This window comes from Ambystoma mexicanum, chromosome 10 (genome assembly GCF_040938575.1).
Source record: "Ambystoma mexicanum isolate Mex_15411 chromosome 10, UKY_AmexF1_1, whole genome shotgun sequence".
Classification (NCBI taxonomy): Eukaryota; Metazoa; Chordata; class Amphibia; order Caudata; family Ambystomatidae; genus Ambystoma; species Ambystoma mexicanum.
Genome location: NC_090932.1, coordinates 761,144,898 through 761,164,248, shown reverse-complemented (window position 1 = coordinate 761,164,248; position 19,351 = coordinate 761,144,898). Strand labels below are relative to the sequence as shown.

The 19,351-nt window shown below is 44.5% G+C and overlaps 1 protein-coding gene across 2 annotated transcripts in view; it reads right to left on the bottom strand.

Moving 5' to 3' along the window:
• Positions 1-19,351, bottom strand: part of ARHGEF26 (Rho guanine nucleotide exchange factor 26) — a 736,698-nt gene that overhangs the window by 677,583 nt on the left and 39,764 nt on the right. For both annotated transcript variants that reach the window (XM_069618407.1, XM_069618408.1), the window contains exons 3-4: positions 15,931-15,970; positions 1,662-1,807 (exon numbers count right to left, since the gene is read on the bottom strand). In XM_069618407.1, the coding sequence (XP_069474508.1) occupies positions 1,662-1,807; positions 15,931-15,970 (186 nt within the window). The remainder of the gene's footprint in view (positions 1-1,661; positions 1,808-15,930; positions 15,971-19,351) is intronic.

Here is a 19,351-nt window from a genome sequence, read left to right as displayed (position 1 = left end):
GCTTAGGTAGAGGGCAGTCATTGGTTGGGGGCAGTATGACCCAGAGCTCAGTGATTGGTTGTTAGGAGAAAGACAGTTCAGAAATGAAACTGAAACTGATTTTTTCTTTACCGAGGACTCCCAGCCTGACAACAGGGAATATTCATGAGCATGTGACTCCATAACAGACCCCCTGCTGGAGAATTCCCGGTACCACCATCAAATACACTTCATCACGTACCCTAACTATTAAATACATTGAATGCTGTAATAAGCCAAACATATGTGCAATGCAGGAGTGTTTTTATCAGCGAAATCGGTGAATCTGAGAAAAATAAACAATAATGCATTGTAAAAACTGTGCGCTAAATATAGGATGACCAAGAAACACTATGAAGATAAACAGATGAACAAGCCCAAACTTCACTTCGGCCCGTCTGCATTCTGTATACCTTTTTTACATGAGGTCACGTTTTCAACTACAATTTTAGTGAATTTCATTGCACTGTTACTCAGAGATCCAGTTGGTGTCCTGTTCACAAAGAGGTTACAAGGAGTAACTTCTTAACTTTAGAGTTACTCCTGGAGACAGACTTCCTGATTCATAAAGAATGGACTATGCCGATTTACTCTTCTGTTTCCAGGAGTAAGTCAAAATGACTACCAGGAACGAGCTGTGAATCGGCTACAGGGCCTCATCACGATAGCCCTTAAATGCAGCAGTAACGGTATTACCGCCACATGTAAAGGCTGGCACCATCACGAGTGGGGCGCTAAATGGGCTGTTTTACCTCCAGCCTTTTTTCTGCAGTTGAAAATCCCATTTAGCGTCCTGTATTACCGCCGGCTGTATTAGCGTGCGGTATTAGCACCAAAAATTCCCCATTGGCAATGGACCCAATGGGGAATGGGGATTTACTGATAACACCCAAACCATGATCTGGCAGTAATACCGCCGGACCGGTGGGCACCAACGCTATTACAGTTGGGCGGTATTACAGCCGGGATACCGCCCAACTCGTGATGAGGCCCACAGCATCTTTTCTCGTGGATGTGGGCATCAGCAAGTCATTAATATCCACAGCACAGTTATATGAGACACACCCTGATCAGCAGAATGACATCAGCAGCCTGAATTAACAATCATATTGCCGTAAAGGATGAAATAAAAAATACAAAGTGGGTTTGCTCTGACAAAGTAATTTAAAAAACGTTATTCGTTCAGTGATGCATTGCATGTGGTAAGCTTGCAAGGTATCTCAGTGGGTTAAGCGTCTGCTGCAGAGGTCTGTGTGTGATCTACAGAACGCAGGTTCACATCCCCACCAGTCCACCTCAGGCGTGCATCCTTCCAAGGTCACTACATGAATACTAACTTGGTTGCCAACAATAAGTGTGTATAAACACTTTCCATGCAAAGGGTTTCGGGGGAAGGAGGAATACAATGACTTTAAAATGATGCATATGCACATGGTTTGTAAAACACGTGCAACGTTTTCTTTAACACATTCATAAAATCTCCGTTTCAAAATGAAGCACAATATTGATGTACCATCAAAGTTTATGGTAAAGGGGTCTGTGCACCAAAAAGAAAACCGCTGAACAAACCCTCTGCAACGATATGGCATAAAAGGGAAGGGCTAGAGTCCTGCTTTAAGGGTAGTGCCTCGGAAGTCACTTACCGCAGACAGCTGACTCCAGGACGCGCGCAGAGGCCTGTATTGAATCACAATGCGCTCGTCCGATTTGCCTTCTCTGCAGTCCGCCTCCTCGTCGGAATCAATATCCAGCGCCTTCTCCTTGTAGTTCTGATAGAGCACCGCCGTTTCTGAAACATCAAGACACAGAAGACGCTCAATCGACACCCCATTTCTCATATACAGAAAGACAAAGAACGGTGCAGGATACCAAATCATTCCATACACAACGTCCAAGGTCGCTGCACGCAGCCTTTAAGAGCTTTATCATAGGAACGTTTGCACATGCACGATATTGGTCTTGCACTAGTACAAACATCGCATCCTTCAAATGCGTTTTTGCACCAGGGCTATGTCCGCCGTAGTGCACTAGCGCAAACATTGCTGTGGATCAAAACTGCAGTGTTTGCAGTGGTAGGAGTGTGCCAACAATAGTAGTGGAACTGTGTGGCTCAAGCGGGGAGCAACGCGCCAGACATTTTTCAAGGGTTGTAGCCATGTGTGAGTGGAAACAGAGTTCAGTTTAGCTGTAACTGCTACTGGGTGGTAAAGTGGAGAAATGTGCTTAAACTTCACAAAAGGCCAGTTCTCGAATAAGCAAAATGGTTGCAAAAAGTAGTTTAACAGTAAACAAAAGTAGTGGAACTCCGCTTCTGACCGTTCCCACTCACTTCGACCGCTGGTTGTTTGCCATAGGATGCTTTTTGCCTTGCCGCGAATATTGTGCAAAATTGTGCCTTCACCAATACAAGGTTTTAGCAATACGGGCCCAAAAATCCACAGCAAACTTAATTAATAGATCAGCCAATTGCACGAAGCGTTTCCAAGCTTAGTGCTATCGCAGAATGTATTGACGCAAGGATGTTGGATTGTTTCTGAAGGCTCCGAAGATACGCACAACCTCTCCATCATTGCACATGTGAGGGGCTTCAGATAGGCACTTATCTAGGGTTAAGGCCAGAGTCCGCAGCCATTGGCTAATCACAAGGCACAAGAGGGTGGATAAAGCGAGCCCACAATGCTGTGCGACACCCATGAGTGCAGGGACATGCGAGTGCGTCACAGACGAGCAATGAAACCATGCCGGGCGATGGGACCGTTAATCGCACAGAAACAAAAAGGTTACATCAAGGTGCGACATTTCTCATTGAGATAGCAAACGTGCGTCACCTCGAGCTGGCAATTTATGGAATTCATCCCTCCGGAAAAATTAAAACTAAATTGACAACTATTTCAATGAATGCAGTGAAGAGAACACCATTAGCAGTGCGCAAGAAAGAAAGGTAGGACTCTGTAAACAGCCTCGCCAGAGCGATGTTGCCCCGTACACACGACACTCTAGTTCTTATGGAGTACAACATTTGTCGAGAATACAGGGCAAACGAACAGTAGTTGGTGAATTTAAGTGAAGACTCAGAAAAACTGAAAATAACCTGTTCCTACACTTCTAGTGCAGCACACGAAGGCAGAGTGGAATGCTGCTCCCTTCTCTTGTAAACATAGAGGGTTTGCAAGGAATGCTCATTGGGTATCAGTGGCCCAACCATGGATCTAAAGGCCTAAGATGCTTCTTTGAAGCTCAGGCATCTGCTTGCTTTGTTGTTGAAGAAAGAAGTGGGCTGATGTTACGGAAAGTGAGATTATTCATTCTGAATGAACACTACCTCGTTCAGTCTAGACGTGTTGACGGTTGCCGGTGTGCCCATCTGGCCACGTAAGCCCCCCCCCCAGCATATAGAGCACACGAGACACAATGCTCTCTGTCCGGGCTCCACGGTCGCACTAGTGATCTGTGGCATGCAACGTTTATTACATGCACACGCGGCGGAGTTGCGTCACTCTGCCGCGTGTGTTGCCTTAAAGGGGCAGGCACCACAGACTGTAGATAGTCTAACCAGATGAACTAAGAGGGTGCTGGAGCGCCAGTGTGGTCAATGACCTCAGTTACCTCAGGTGATGATCGTTTATAGGGCAGGATTTCTAATTGGGGGATGGTGGCTAAGGAGGTGCTGAGCCAGTGGTGGTGGCAGAAGGTCTAATTCAAATGTCTGTCGCTTCGGGCGACGTCAATAGTGAGAGAACATCAAGGGCCCAATGCAGAACGAAAAGCATTTGCAGATGCAACTTGCAGCACACACAAGTGAGGGCTGCAATCCCACGCATTTTAGAAGCACATAGTGCTTTGCAAAGATTCACATGTGTAGCTCTTTGCAAATTGCACGCGCTACAAGTTGTGTCTGCAAATTGCGCGGAGTGACTGAAAAGAACTACTTTTCACAAGCAAGTTCACTGAAAGCCAACAAATTCACGAACAAGCAAAAAGGGACAAGAATCAAAGGGAACATTTTTCATAGATAGTGGAGAAACTTTGCAGAATTATTTTTAAAGCAAACTTTGTTTCTGCATATTTGCTCCTGTTGTTGACTGACGAGCGGGAGGAACTTGCTCGAGAAGTTTCATTTTTGTGTGAATCAGGTTGCACCAGTTCTGTGGGTAGATGCAAACCTGCATCCCCATGCCCGGAATTTTGCCACGCCTCCAGACACACACATTTTCCATAAGTAAAGTGGGTACATCCACCTCCTGCCAATTTAGCTACAGTGCAAGCACTTCTATTCTACGTCTTACCACAAATGGCAATGTTCAAGGTTCCACGAATCAGGCACAAATAACCCCGGTGCATATTTTGCTTCTTTTTGCAGCTGCAAATGCTTTTGATGCAACATCAGGGCCTCAGGAATTAGCCCATGTATGTATAGGATGGATACCTCGACCTGGTCCTAGCTTTAACCTCCACTTCACTACAATTCTTCCCTGATCCCACTTCCCATACCAGCTCTTCTGCTACCCCTTTACCCTAGTTGTAACCCCTGAGGTGCGCCCCCTTTCTGCAGCGCTCCGTTGCTTCCCATCTAGGTTTGCCCTTTATAAATTCCAGACATACTTAAATATGTCATCAGATTCCACAACAAAATGAACATGCACAGTTTATTAGGCGCCTTTAATAAATACAAAATGCCAGCAATAACTTATTTTATTTCTTCCAACTTCTTTTCAGGCAATTTAGCACATATAGCCCCATTTATAAGAACTCAATAACCATGACAAAGCACACCCACCCATCTTAGTCCATTAATGTCCACCCCCTCAACCCTCAGAGGACCCACTAGAAAGGTACTAGCAAAGTACTGACGGTCCACCTTTCTGCGGTCACACCACCACCAAGTGAGTCGGTTCCCTGTCAACTCCTAGGACGCTCCAGCAATGTCCTGTTCTTCATGTCCCTCTACTGGAGAGACGCGCCTGCTTCAGCTGCAGCGTTCCAAGTTCGAACTTCCAGGGTCTTGTTCGCATACTCCTGGCTTCTGCTGGGAGATCTCTTTAGTTTGTTCTTGCTTTCTACTGACTCTGCCCTGGCGTAACGTTAATATCATCTTGGCAATCTACATGCCTCCAGTGAGCCACCTCGTTACAGTACTTGGCTGACTTTGCACATGGTTACTCCATATGCTTCTCATGTTCTCCTTTGTCCTGGTATGCTTTACATGCGTCACAATTACACATGGTTCCACTATCAATGGTGGGAGGAAAGGTTGACCATGAGGGTAGGTGGTTATGCAACAGAGTTCTAGGGAGGCTTTTCCCTAGGTGGATGTCCTTATCTGAAGAGTGAACTCCCTTCCTATGAGTTCCTCCTACATATAACCGCCCCTTGGGAGGACTATTAGGTAGCAGCCTCACCTCACCAGCCTCATAGGAAAGGGTGAATCGTTACAATACGTCAACCCTTTTAGTCAACTCAACATTTGCTCTATAAGGAATAATATATATATTTCAGCTTTATAAAATCATTGTAGTTTGACACATTCTGTATATTAATATCACTGCTTTATGTTGAATTATATATGTAATATTTTCAAGCATTTAGTATAAAAATGTTTCTGTATGTGTACTTGTACATCGTAACCATTACATGTGGTTGTCATAGATCATATTGAATATTGATTTGACTTGTTTCGATTTTTGATAATACACACTTTGTTTATTAAATGGTATCATGGCACCTCTTTTTACTCATGTTATGTTATTGGGACTTGTAACGTGCACCACTGTCAATGTCATGGTCTCCAGGCACCCAAGCGGATCTGAAAAGAAAGGGGGTCTGGGATGGCTGATTTACTGGGATGGGGAGGGAAAGGAGAAAGAGAGCTTTGACGTGCTGTTGGCAGCTTCAGATCTGAAACAAACGGTCACTGTGTGCTGGTTTGTTTGCTGGTGGGCGGAGTTTGGCATATGTGCGTTTACGTGGGGAATTAGGAATGGTTGGTTTAGTTAATTGTTGGGAGTTGCGTAGTGTATGTGGTTTGTGGGGGTTTTAGGTTTTTTTGCGGAAGAGGTATGGGTGTTTTTGTTATGTGTTTGAGGGCAAGTGAGCAGGATATTGGAGAATTATTAGTAGGGTTAGAGGTAGAGGACGGTTGCATCACAATTCAGCTAAATGTAATGCATTGGCTACCCTCAAGAATTCAACTAATTGCAATACATTGGCTACCCTCAAATATTCTAGTGCCACACATTGGCTACCATTATACAATCTTCTAAGCGCATAGATTGGCTACCTTCACACTTGATCAAACTGAAATACATTGGCTATCTTTGGAGAGCAACTAGCATAGTGGCTGTGCTCTAAATATGCACTGATTGCAAACAGTGGCTATGGACCTGGTGTGTGCGTAAGTTCAGATCAGTGGCTATCCTCTGGACCTGTACCGAACTTCAGTACAGTGGGTATACATTAAACACGCACTGAGCCCCAAACACCCAGCTTCAACTATCTATTAAACGTTGCATAACAGTAACACATGTCATCATCTCTTACCTTAAGGTTGCTGCAAACAGTTTTAGGGCCTAGCTGGGGTACACTGGGTGAACAAGGAAAACAGGGGATGGGTGCTGCCTTTTGTCTCAGGCCCTTGGCAGACCTGTCAATGGAATACAGGAAACAGAGCAAATTTGGACTTGACTGCATTCAGAAAAAAAGGAAATTTCTAAAAACTTAATTGGTTGGCTTACAACAAGGCCATTTTTTTCAATTGTTTTCATTTCCTTCACTATTTGCAGTCTATGTATCTAGTTTCCACGAGTTTTCCCCTTTTCTTTTGCAATTAAAACTGAAAATTTTCTGTTTGTTCTATCTTTATAATCAAGATGAATCAATAATTGCACTTTTATGTCCTTTTTCTAAAAACGTTCAAACCACTCATGTTTGCAGCTATTTGTTTGTTGCTTTTTGTACCATGCTTTTTATGTTATTGTTGATAAAACATTGACTTACAGTCTATTCGAATTTCTTTCTGCAAAATAAACATCATAAATTTCTTTTACAAACTTGTCCTCCTTGTTTCCAGAGAAACTCTCAAAAATTGTGCGATACCAGTTTCGGTACACTCTTGAAAACATAACTACTTATAAGCAACTTGGGTTTACAGCAGTAGGGACTTTCTTGTTATAATCAGGCCCTTGGCCGGCTGCCCTGTGAGGGCCCAAGAAGTAGGGAACTTCTGGTCACATGCCCACACGAAGACAACATTCACCCAGCTATGGGGGGCTGGCTGGGCAGCATCTGAATAGGTCTCCCGGTGGAAAGGGAGAGGGATTCCTTGCCACTTTCGTTCTACGCTGTGCTTCCTGGAGCAACAGCCTATTGGGGAGCGGGGGAGGAGTGGAAGAGGGAGAAACAGGGGGGAGAGACCCCACCCAGGGACGGATGCCTGTTTGGAGCACGGGCAGCGCAGTGATATTGCAAAATGGAGTCTGTGTGTAATGCACGGCTCCCAAGCCTTGCTGCAGCAGAAATGGTGGGTTATCTTATGTTTGAAATTATGAAATCACTTTGTTTTGACAACGTTTTTCCAATAGAAATGTATATCTGTTGTGTGTATGTCACTACCAATATGCAGCAACTTATACAGGAAACACTAACCATACCTTAACCCGTGTAACCGTGACTCACAAGCCACCTGCTTAATTTTTCTGTTTCTATTTGTTCTGTTAAGAGCTTCCAAGTGCCCTCAAAGCTATTTGGGACCATTAATGTAGCTCAGTTGTTAAGGCTTATATATGCTGGTTCGAGAGACGACTCTGCTGACTTTGGTACAAGTACATCAGTCATGCTTGACCTTTGGTGCATAAACACTATTGGCAAACTAGTGGTGAGTTTCTTTGAACAGTGCCTTATGAGTGTTGTTGACATGTGCCCGTTTCGAGGGCGGAGCCAGTCAGCTGATGTCATAAGTGCAAGGCATACGCCAACACGGTTGTCTTCAAGCTCTTCCAGAAGCCAAGGCAGCTCTAATGAGCTTGTCACATTGCTTTGAGAGTGTTTCCATGTTGGATCCTCTCTCGTTTGAGGCAACACACATCCAGTTCCAACATGCACATGAAGTTGGTAATCTTGTGCATTCAGAGAGTGTCTTGGACAAAACGCTCACTCCATTTATTAAAAAAGGGATCGAGGGCTCAGCGTCCCTAGCTAATTATTGATGTAAAAATACGCAGACGAAGCTACCGCGCAACTTGATGCCCATCCATGGGCACCACATCAGGAGAGGTCTATGCAGTATGCACCTCTCCTGAACTTTGGACAACGAATCCCATGATTTCTCAACATTGTACATATTGGCCAGGGCTGATGGGAGATGTAGGTCACAAACTCTGGAGAGCAGGAGGTTGCCTGCTCATGATCTAGACGAATAGGACCATGCAACGGTTTCATTGTCCATTATTGGTTTCATTGTCCATTATTCACTGCAACACATTACTTCCCTAGGCTGAGTAGCGCAACTGTGTGTAGGTTATTGCACCTTAACATGGCTACCGCCAGCTGGCTTTTACAAACCTGCAAACATAGTACTGCCCTGACACAATCAATTGACAGTTTAGGGAGCTAAAAAGTAAGGAACAACGATTGTGTAGGATTTGTTTGTCACTTGATGAGTCACTGACGAACATTAATGCTTTTGTAAAGCATATTTAAAAATGGTACATACTCCTCGGAGAATCACACCTGACGACGTGTATGTACCTTTCTGCACTGAAATAACCCAAGCAGGATTGAATGACTCACCATCACGTAGCTGCCTTCGGCAGACAGAGAGAGTGTGGACTATGCACCGTGCAGAGCAGCTGTGCATGAGCCGGGCGACTTGTCAAAGTACAGTGCGTTGACCTGCTCTGCACAGTCACTCTTCCACACCCATCTGCAGGTGCTGGGGCTCCAACGCTGAATGCAAACGTGAACTGATACACGCCGCTGCCCTGTTCTCGTCTGCACGAAGCCTCGGTGTAAGATAGCTTAGTGACGTAAGTGCCTGTTGCGGGATTAGGCACTTAACCTGGAGATCGCAGAGTGGGATTCCACCTGCAGCCTTCCATTCATTTGAAAGAGAAATATTTAGTACTTCTAGGTTGGACAACAATAACACCTCCTATTCACAGTCCTATGAAATGACTAATATTGTGACTATTATCTCTGGTGCGTCCTTCCTATTTTCCTTCTCAGTGGTTTCTGACCCTTGGTTCTGTCACTCTTGCTTTTTCTTTAATAGATCATCTTCTCTTTTTCCACTTACTTTCGATGCACTTTCTACGCTATAGTCCCATTGCGGCGCCACCATGCACATGCTCTTACGTGCAGGTTTTCCTACTCCTCTTCGCCCTATTCTTCTCCGTTGGTATTCATTGAATTCTTTCAGAATCATTTAAGGAGCTTTGTTCGTTCTACCGCTCTTCCCTACGCTCCTTTCCTCAAACTCTTCTTCTCGAGCCACCGCCCTGCCATACCCAATTTTGTCTGTATTCCTTTATTATCAATATCCTTAAACAAATGAAACATACTCTCCCCCCCCCACACCCACCAAAGAGTTCAGTCAGCACTAACCCCCACCATCATTCGATCTTATCGGTAAAAAAATTCAAATGTCTCTTCTGCTTCCCCCGGTCTCTTTTCTTCACCATAGCTCTGGCCTTTGGTGGCGTTATTGGAGAAATGGTACCACAAGAGATGCCCCGTATTTATATTGCATCTTCAGCACTTTGTCGAAGCCGCTGCACAAATCTCTTGCATAAGTGATGGAAGTGATTTGCCATCTGAATGCATGTCATATCATATCTGTCTTCTATTGTACGGAGTGTGCTTCACGTCAAAGGGCAGTACATACTTACTGAAGTGGTACAGTAAGTGATATGAACATTCCAACCAAACAGAAGACAAAAGAAAGAAGACAAAAGAAAAGCAGAAGAACCATTAAAACTTAAAGGTAGTAAAATAATTCAGTTCAAGAAGAGAAGGACAAACGAAATCTGGGAGGGTGGTGGAAGAGGCTGACACTGCGCAGAGTTCAAGGTTATGTATGGTTGTTTTAATGCAAATAACAATGTCCGACAATCTGGGAGATTTACAAGACGAATAAACAATTACAGTCAACAATAGACTAAAAAGAAGTTCAGGTGGGAAGCCTGAAAAAACAAGGAGGAGCCGTAGAAGCGCATGGCCCGGAGTTGGCAACAACATTCACACCCACCGCAGCACAGAGTGAAGCTGCAGAAAGTGTCCCATAGTCCCAACCTGACCACTTGCTGGCAAATCTACCCTGCCAGAAGGAGGACAGATTCCAGTCCCTACACCGGGGGTCAGAAATGTGTGTCTTATTTCTTTGAGAAGGCCTCACCTAAGCCTTTGCAGATCCATCCTATGCGGGGCAGGCTATCAAAGCAGAAAACAGGTGTGCCACCAGGAGCAGCCATTCATTCATCTGCGAAGTTACATTAACAAATAAACTGGCCTGTGCTTTCTATAAAGAATCCATCAAGTTTCTCGTAAAAAAAAGGGATCCCGAGATTCGCCATCTTACTCCAACTATGGGAACAATACACCCCGCAACTGGCCCATCCGGTGATACGCGTCAGACGGAACTCTTGTGTACGATGAAGTTTACTACCTTTTAAGGACGAACACATGACTGACTCCTTGCAAGAGGAAGCTCGCCAGAGAGCATGGACTATTTTCTGCGACTTGGTACTGGGATCGGACTGGGCCATAAAATTGGCTCGGGCACCAATGAAAAAGTGGCCCACAGATGCAAATGGCTATTCATTTCTTTTGTGACACTCTTTGAATAGTACCCAAGGGGGAGTTTTTTTGATAAAATGTGATGAAAATTGTGTATTTTAAAGAATATGTATTCAGCAACACTGGTCAAAACTGCTAGCCCCATAGTGAAGTAACTCAAACTGGCCCACATTGGGCAAGAAAGTGGCCCACTTTAGGCAAAAAAACGGGTCCACATCAGCATTTTGTGCTTTTGTTTCGGCCTATTGACCTATAGGCCAGTCTGAGCCTGCCGTAGCACAACAGCTATGCATTCCAGCTGTTAATGTGCCCTCATAACCGTATTTATCTGTAAACGCTTTCATGAAGCGAGCTAGTCACCCTTTACAAACATGTTTTAATAACGGTGACTCGAGCTCCAGGCCTGGCGTCGTTTTAAAACAAAAACCTGGAGACCGATGCCCCTCCCGTATCCACTCAAGACTCTGTAGAGTTGTGCTTGGGGGGAAGAGGGTTTGGGGGAGGGGGGGTGCGACATGACCCTGCCGAGCGTGCCCGCAAATCAAACACATGCACCGTTCACATTCATGAAATGTAGGCACGAAATGTGACCATGTTTGAATTATGTGATCCATGTGCAAAACAGCGTCCAGCGCTTCATTTAGAAACAAGGCACACAGCTCAAGCATCGAACAACCCCGAACCCAGCATTTCTGCTCAATGACGGACTGTATTCATGGCGCGGTATTGTGTGCTTTGTTATCAAGTCATTGCACTGTGCTCTTCGGCCCAGTAGAGGTGGTACGACCCCAATCGTGTCTGATTTTTAGCATATTGTGAGCCTACAGACCTTGGTCTGTGAATAAGGAAGGTGGGTTGGGAGCGTTTGTGAGGGGAGAAGAGGAGGATGGCGTGGGAGTTGAAGGTGGCCAGGGAGACTACAATAAAGCCAAACACATTCGGAGCTGAGAGAGACAACAGAGATGGGGAGGATGGACTATGTTTGTGGCTGTATGGCTGCGTCAGCAATAACCCAATGATAGCTACTGGTATTAGTGAGAAGAGTCGTCATCCACGGGCAGCACCGCTTTATTGTGATGGCGGAACATACACCGGCCAAAGCAAGGGGCTAGATGATGTTGGTGATTGGTTGCGTGATGAACCCGAGATATGCCTAAGCGAACCTTAGTACTGTGGAGGCTTCCTCCAGGTTGGTTTATCAGGCTAGGGAACTGGGTTTGGCAAGCCAGCCAACAGTAGCATTGTCGCCAAGTTTTGGCGGAAACATGATGCGGGTGGGAGATGGGGAGAGAGCGACATAGTAGTTTTATTTGGTTCTCTAGGCTGTGCTTTCAGCAGAAAATACTACACAGTACGGATTTATAGCGCTCACATTCACCTTGAAAAGGCATCCTGGTGCTAAACCATAAACCGGAGAAGCTGCCTGGACCCATACTGTGCCACGTTACTTGTGGGGCAAAAAAGAAGTCTTCAGTCAGAAGCCAAGATGGCCGACTATTAAGCTGATTATTGGATGTCAGTGATTTCCATAGCACGACTGCCCAGATGGAAAAAGAAGGCGTGGCCCAGTCAGTGTAACTCAATGTAGGAATGGGCAGCAAACCCAAAGTTGCTGGCCTCACATCTGTGGGGATTGAACAGGATGCATCGTTACTTTAGAGAAACAATGGAGCTAGAGTTAGATGGGACTTCTGCACCAAACAGAGAGCCTTATATTGAAGCGGTTTCTACTAGCAATCAATGCAGCATATTGAGGAGCAGGAGACATAGGATTTCCCCATCCGAGTAGTGTTTTGCGGTGGCGTTTTGCACTATTTTCAGCTTGTTTAATGCAGCTTTGGCAAGACCAATGCAAAGGGATTCCTACAGATGCCAGCAACTCAAGGCAAAAGCATTAACGAGCAGAACTTTGTGAGATGATGGATATCTAGACATCTTCCAAGAGTTCGCAGCTGACGTAAGCATAACAAGAAACCCAATTGTCCCTTACTTTTGAGGACAGAGAGGAATTGCACAACAGACAGAGGTTACAATCTTGGCAACTGAGGATAAACGAGGACCAAGGGAAGCAAGCCAGTGATTGGCTGGCCGGGTCTGAGAGATTGTTGCAAACGTAGCAACTGGATGTAAAAATTGATTTGCGACCTCTTTAATGAGCTGATGAAGAGAAAGATTAAATTAGAGCCTATTCATATTCATCTACTCCCTTACCCCCTACATCCACTGTTTAAAGTGGTGCTCGGTGCCACCTAGGGCTTCACTCCAGTTGGAGGACTACCTTTCTGCCATTGGCACGGGTATAAAAACCAATCCAAATGACAGAAGATCTGCCACTGTCTTCATATAGGCCTTAAAAAGCAGATGGCTTAATGGAGAGTAGCAGGGCTCTACAGGTAGTTGTGTTCTGAGCAGAGACAAAATGGTGGCGGTGACTGAACTTGCACACCGAGAAATGAACTTAATCAGGCTAACGCGCGGTCATGAACAGGTTTGCAGAGGACTCCATGTTATCCAGGATATCCAACACCAGTCTTGGACTTTGTTTTTAATTTAGTTTTATTGTAGACTATTTTATCCAATTGAAGTAACCCACGAATATAGTCCCTAGAATAAATCTGATGGAGAAATGCAAGCCCCCGACTGGGACATGCTGTCCGTCAGTGACATGGAGTCATTTGGTAACCTTATTTGTGAGCGAGTCTTGCAAGACATTGCTTGCAGTTTGCATGCATGATGCACAAGGCATCACTTGCCGGTTTCCGCCCTTGAGAATGGTCAATAGGTTGAGTGGGAGCAGCTCGGATCCGATGGTAGTAATGTAAACCTGTATTGCTTGCTCTAATGTTTTTAACACCACCAAGACTGTATTTGCTTCTGTCTGTAACTACGCCGTGATACCTCAGGGTCTGGGCGTACAACACATGTAATAAACAAATAAATAGATGGCGACAGGTTTGAATCATAAGAGGCCAGCACAACCTTTTACAGTTCTGAGATTGTTAAAAGGAGTTTTATTGGTTTTGCTAACACGAACAACTGTTATGCTATGAACGGGGGAAACTGCGAGAAAACTCTACAGTCCATTTAAAAAAAGGTCCACCATATCGAGCATATTATTTCATGTGCGGATGGATCCCAGTGGATAGCTCAGTAATAAAGTGCTTGCAGGACAGTTTGCAAGTTCGAATCCCAGCACAGCTGCCTTAGCACTTTATCCTTCAGAGGTTCATACATTGAGGACCATTACATTGAACAATAACAACACCTATCATTACAGTGCTTAGAAGTGGGAGAATAATATATTGAAGCTCTCCATAAAAGCATGATATTATCCAGCACTGCACAGGGCACCTCAATGTAGCCTATACTGGCTTACTAAAACTGTGCAGCTTGGTTCCTTATGGAGACGCAAGCAAGGGACCCACGTTAATTCAAACCTTTCCACCCATCACTTTTTGGGTTATAGTTTGTCTCCCTGTGTGGGAGGGGGTATGCCCAGACATGGGTCCCTTGCTCGCTGTACCATAGGGAACCAAGCTGCACCTCACTCATGAAGCCCAACAAGGCTGAAACACGTCTGGGGGTTGTTCGCGTTCCAGTGCAGAGGGAACCTGGCCTAGCAGTTCAGGCAGGGCTGCTCCCATTGGTGGCAATATCTGACTGATTTGCATATGGCTGGACCCCTTTTGCAATGGTGCAGATGGGCTATAAAAAAAACAGTGGTGTGAAAGGTTGCCCAGAGCAGTTCCAGTGGTTCAGGTGAATTCAAACCTTTACACCCATCACTTTTTTGGTTATACATGAACATCTTTTGTGGACGTTTCTATAGAAGCATAATTTAGTCACGAATAACATACGATTTAAAAACCTTACGAGCTAATGGATGGTTAAAAACCTTACGAGCTAATGGATGGCATTTACTTTACATAAAAACTTGGCAAACGAAAAACTTCAGTTTTGAACTCTAGTACTTGAACAGGGGATATAGGTGAAAATACCGAATGTTTTACCCCATGCCAAAAACCTTGAATTTAAAACAACAGATTTTAACTATTTTAAATGTTGGGGAGATCCCCCCTCCCTACCATCGCCACATCAAAAAAATATCACAACCCAAGGTTTCTACCTCGCATTAATGGACTGCGATATTGTGTAGTGGTGCCTTGAACAGGCTCCCTAAAGGCAATGGTGTTATGTCAATGTGGCTTTGTGTCCCTTCACTACTCACTGGGATGACCAAATAATTCCATGTCAACAGGAGTCCAGTTCTGGCATTTCATGTAAAAAAAAGTAATGCTTTCTGGGAGTGGTAGTCCTGGACAATTTGAATGTACCTTATTTGGACCCAAGCACCTGATAAGAAAGCCCTGCATTGGGAAAAGTTTGTCCTGGTGACCGGGGGTTATGGCCACACTCTAGGTTTTCACCAGAGGCGTTGCTAGGGAGTGGGGGGCGGGTTAAAGGGGCTATGGCCTGTGGTCTTTTGGTTGTATCCTCGGATAGAACCTGAGGAGCTACAACCAAACGGCTAGCTAGCCCCCAGTCCTGACAGTTCCGACATTAGCATAGCCCCAGGTCTTTTCCAGACCTAGCAACACCCCTGGTTTCACAGTGTTGCCTGCAGAAATAGAACAATTTTGTGCAAACCCTCATATTCGGGAAGTACACGTTTACTTTGCGTCATGTAGCTTTCGTTCTCCTGGTGCTCAATGCTAAATGCTTGTGGTTGGGCCCCTTCGAGATGTCCATTGTTGGAAGTAGGAGCACATTGTGTTTCAGATCACCGTTTCCATGGTTACAATGTTTGATGCTTACATCCACATAGGCTTTGGAGCGAAACACAAACATCACTGCTGTTATTAAAACTTCACCCAATGAAACCAAAAAACAACATTACGACACACGTGTTTTCGCCGGCCAAATTAAGATAACCTTCGCTTCAAATCCCCAAAAGGGAAGTTTCGTGACAGTCATAAATCTCAACTTGCTGAAAGCACAGCTTTGCCAAAACTTCTCAAAATAAAAAAAAAACAAGAAGAAAACACACACTCATAAGTGAGCAGCCATAGAACAGTTTTACACAATTAATGTACAATATGACACAATCAAGATGTCAATGCTTACCTTCCCGGCCAAACGTCCCCTTCCCCTTCAGCGTTCTCTTCTGTTTGGCCCATTCGCAATGCAGAGAAGAAAAAAAAAAAACAAATAACAATTAGAAACAAAATCAGTCTGCGAGTACGAAGCGGATGGACATTGGCAGGCAAATATACTGTACTGGCCGTTCCAGCTCTTGCAGGCCGTGTTGCTATTATTCTGCAGTAAACAGAGATTGGCAAGGGGTTTTCAGCAGGCGGCAGCCCCTCCTAGCAGGCCCCAACGGACTGGGGCAATGGACCACACATTAGCGCGGGCCTGGAGGTACCCTCTTTCTCCTCAAGCCAAACTATTCCCCCACGTTATTGCGAAAAACATGTTTTTGGCACCGGAACAGACTTTCTTTTTTTGTACTTTGGACATCAAATTCGAGAACACATTTATGAGGTTAGGAAACCAAGTAGCAGATTAATCTAAAAAGGGAATTTCAGTGCCAGGAACTTCAGCTGCAGTGAAACTGGATTGGAATATCCGCCCTGTTGCGCAGTTCTTTTGTTGATGTATTTGCCGGGAAGCCTCGATCTTTCCATGCTTCGGTGCTACTTTGAATTCTTGCGGGTGGTAACATGATACCTCATTATACTAGCCACAGCTGCTATGCCCGCAGTGCTATACTGCAACCTTTCCACTGCAGACCTGCACGGATCGCAGGATGCGATCTGATGAAAAGCATTCGAACGTGCACACCCACGCCAAGAGAAGAGCAAGTGCTTCTGGCAACAGGTACAGCCATAGCTGCCCACGTGCGACATATCCCTCTTATTCGACCATTTTAGCCAACCATGCGCTCTGAATGCTATACACTGTAGGCAGAGATTTATAATTTGGAGAAACACAATTTATAATTCCCAGAATCCATTTGGCTTGAAAGTCAAGGCAGGCTTAAGCCACTGATCAGCAAATAGATATTTCCCATCTGTGAAAGGAACAGTGAGCTAAGGTGTGGCTGCGGACTCTCGCGTGGGTACCTTTCCAAAGAACAGGTCAATGGGCCGTGTTCGTTCGCAGAGGGGCGCCTATGGACTAGATTATGATTGTTAAAGGGACTTAGGTTTAGTCACCCTAAGTTTCCTAGGGTCATCTAGATGTGAACCCCTTGCTCACTTTGCTCAGAGAGAGACACAGTTCCACCTCACTGATGAGGCCCAACAAGGCTGAAACACAAGTATGGGGTTGCTGTTGGTACTCTTGTTCAGAAGGGAATTGCCATAGCATTTCGGTGCTGGACTGCCCATATGGGCAGGACAAAGACTGATATGCAAATGGATTTTTCCCCATCTGTGAAAGGTACAGTGAGCTAAAGTGTGGCTGCGGAGTCTCGAGTGGGTACCTTCCCAAAGAACAGGTCAATGGGCCGTTTTTGTTCTCTCAGAGGGGCGCCTATGGACTATGTTTTGTTTGGCCACTTATCAACTGTGTATGATTAGGGAACGCTATTTTGCCTAAAGTTGGACAATATTTTTAAGTTAACATGGGCAACCAAACATAGGACAAAATACATAGGTCAACTGACAAAAAAACCCCAAAAAAACAAAGATACAGGAACAGACTATACTGTATACTACCGCAGAAAAAAGATGCAGTCCTCATTTCTTTAGTGCCACCTTAATGTGTAAAATACTATTAGTCCCAAAATCTTAAGAAAAGTACACATCACAAATAAAACATTGAATCAGAAGGCGTTTGCCTAAAATCACCAACCAATTGCCATACAAAAAGTCGCCAATCCACAAGGCAGCACCCAGTGTTGGCATTCATGATGGAAAAGAGGGATCCCTTACATCTGGGGAGGATTAGAGCCTAGAGGAAATACACAAAGCATCACAAGGTGCCCTCTATATCAGCTTAACGCCCGATATGGATGCCATTGGTTTGACTGATGCTTCCTAGTTCGGATTCTCTCCACTTAAAATGGGAATTTACCCAGAGTCCCATTCATGTTTTTCCATATTTTATCAGTCACCCTATGCTTTTGAGCATTTTGTTTTCATGCGTACTGGGTTTTCAACATCTGTTTGGGCAAGCTATAGACAGCTCATCAAAACACGTTTCAGGAGTTGCTTTTCCTTATTCCAAGCGTGCTAAAATGGTATTTTACCAATTCAATAGCTGTAATATGGTTACTAACCCAAGGATTACAATTTTTGCCAGAATACAGGCACGTGAGTTAGAAAAATAGGGGGAGGGGGCTGTTGGTGTGACCAAAGTGTTCCACTTGGGATGCTGTCAACCTAAAATCGGAACGTACTTAGAGTTCCTTTCCCATTTCACACTTTTGCAGAGATATGAGCTGTGCCCGGCATATTCTATGCAGATCCAGAATGCTCTCTTTCTTTCTCCCTCACTGCCAAGTGTTCATTCGCTAGAACCACCCCACCCGTTGACAGCGGTGCAATCCCGGAAAACACATATCCTGAGGGTGGAGTGTGTGCATGTTTGACAAAAGCAGCTATGGAGGGAAAATAAATTATATTAACAATGTAAATTGGCTCTTTTTAAAATATGACAATGTTAATTTCTAATGATCACTTCTTATTATACCCAAAATATATATTAGAACATCATGCCTCTCTTACAGGGCAAAGCACGTGATCAGAACCTAGATTGACTGCATCAATTGTTTCTGGTAGAGGTTTATCATTCTAAGATAAACAACCCCATACAGTCCTGTTGTAGTCTTTCAAACTGTCCTCATGACAAAGGTGTAAAACAGAAGCGGAACAGTGTCCGGTCAAAGGTTCGAATCCAAAAGGATCGAATGCCATAGGGTTGAATCAATAGGACCTAAAACAAAGGGGTCGATTTTTAAAAAAAAAAATATATATATATATATTTTGGTTTCCGTATAGGATAAAAAAGTGGTTTTTACCACAAAATAGGGGTTTGGGGGACCCCCCCCCAAAAAAAATAAATAAAAAACACCCTTTTGTTTTCGGTCCTTTTGATTCGACCCCAGAGACGTGTTTATGGGAGGGCAAAAGGGGCACTTGCTCTGGGCCCCCACCCTGGAAGGGGCCGTAAGAAGGAGCATTATTAAAAAAAAAGTCAGTTTCCCATAGTCAACAAAATCAGGTATCACACATCAGGATTTTCTATGGTGTGCTGCTCAGGCTAAACCTATTTTCTGTCTGTTGTTTACAAGTACATTTTGTTCTGATCTTTCATCCTGTAATGTTATGTTCAATGTGATATACATAGTTTGTGTGGCACAACACCTGCAGCATGCACACCTTTCTGTGGGGATTATAGTGATCAGGTGCAATAGCCAAAGTTGAAATACATATCGATACATTCGAGTGCCCCGATGGTTCAGAGGATAGCTCAGTGTGTTAAGCACTCATTGCAGAGATATGCGTTCATATACAAGATTACAATACCAAATTCCAGC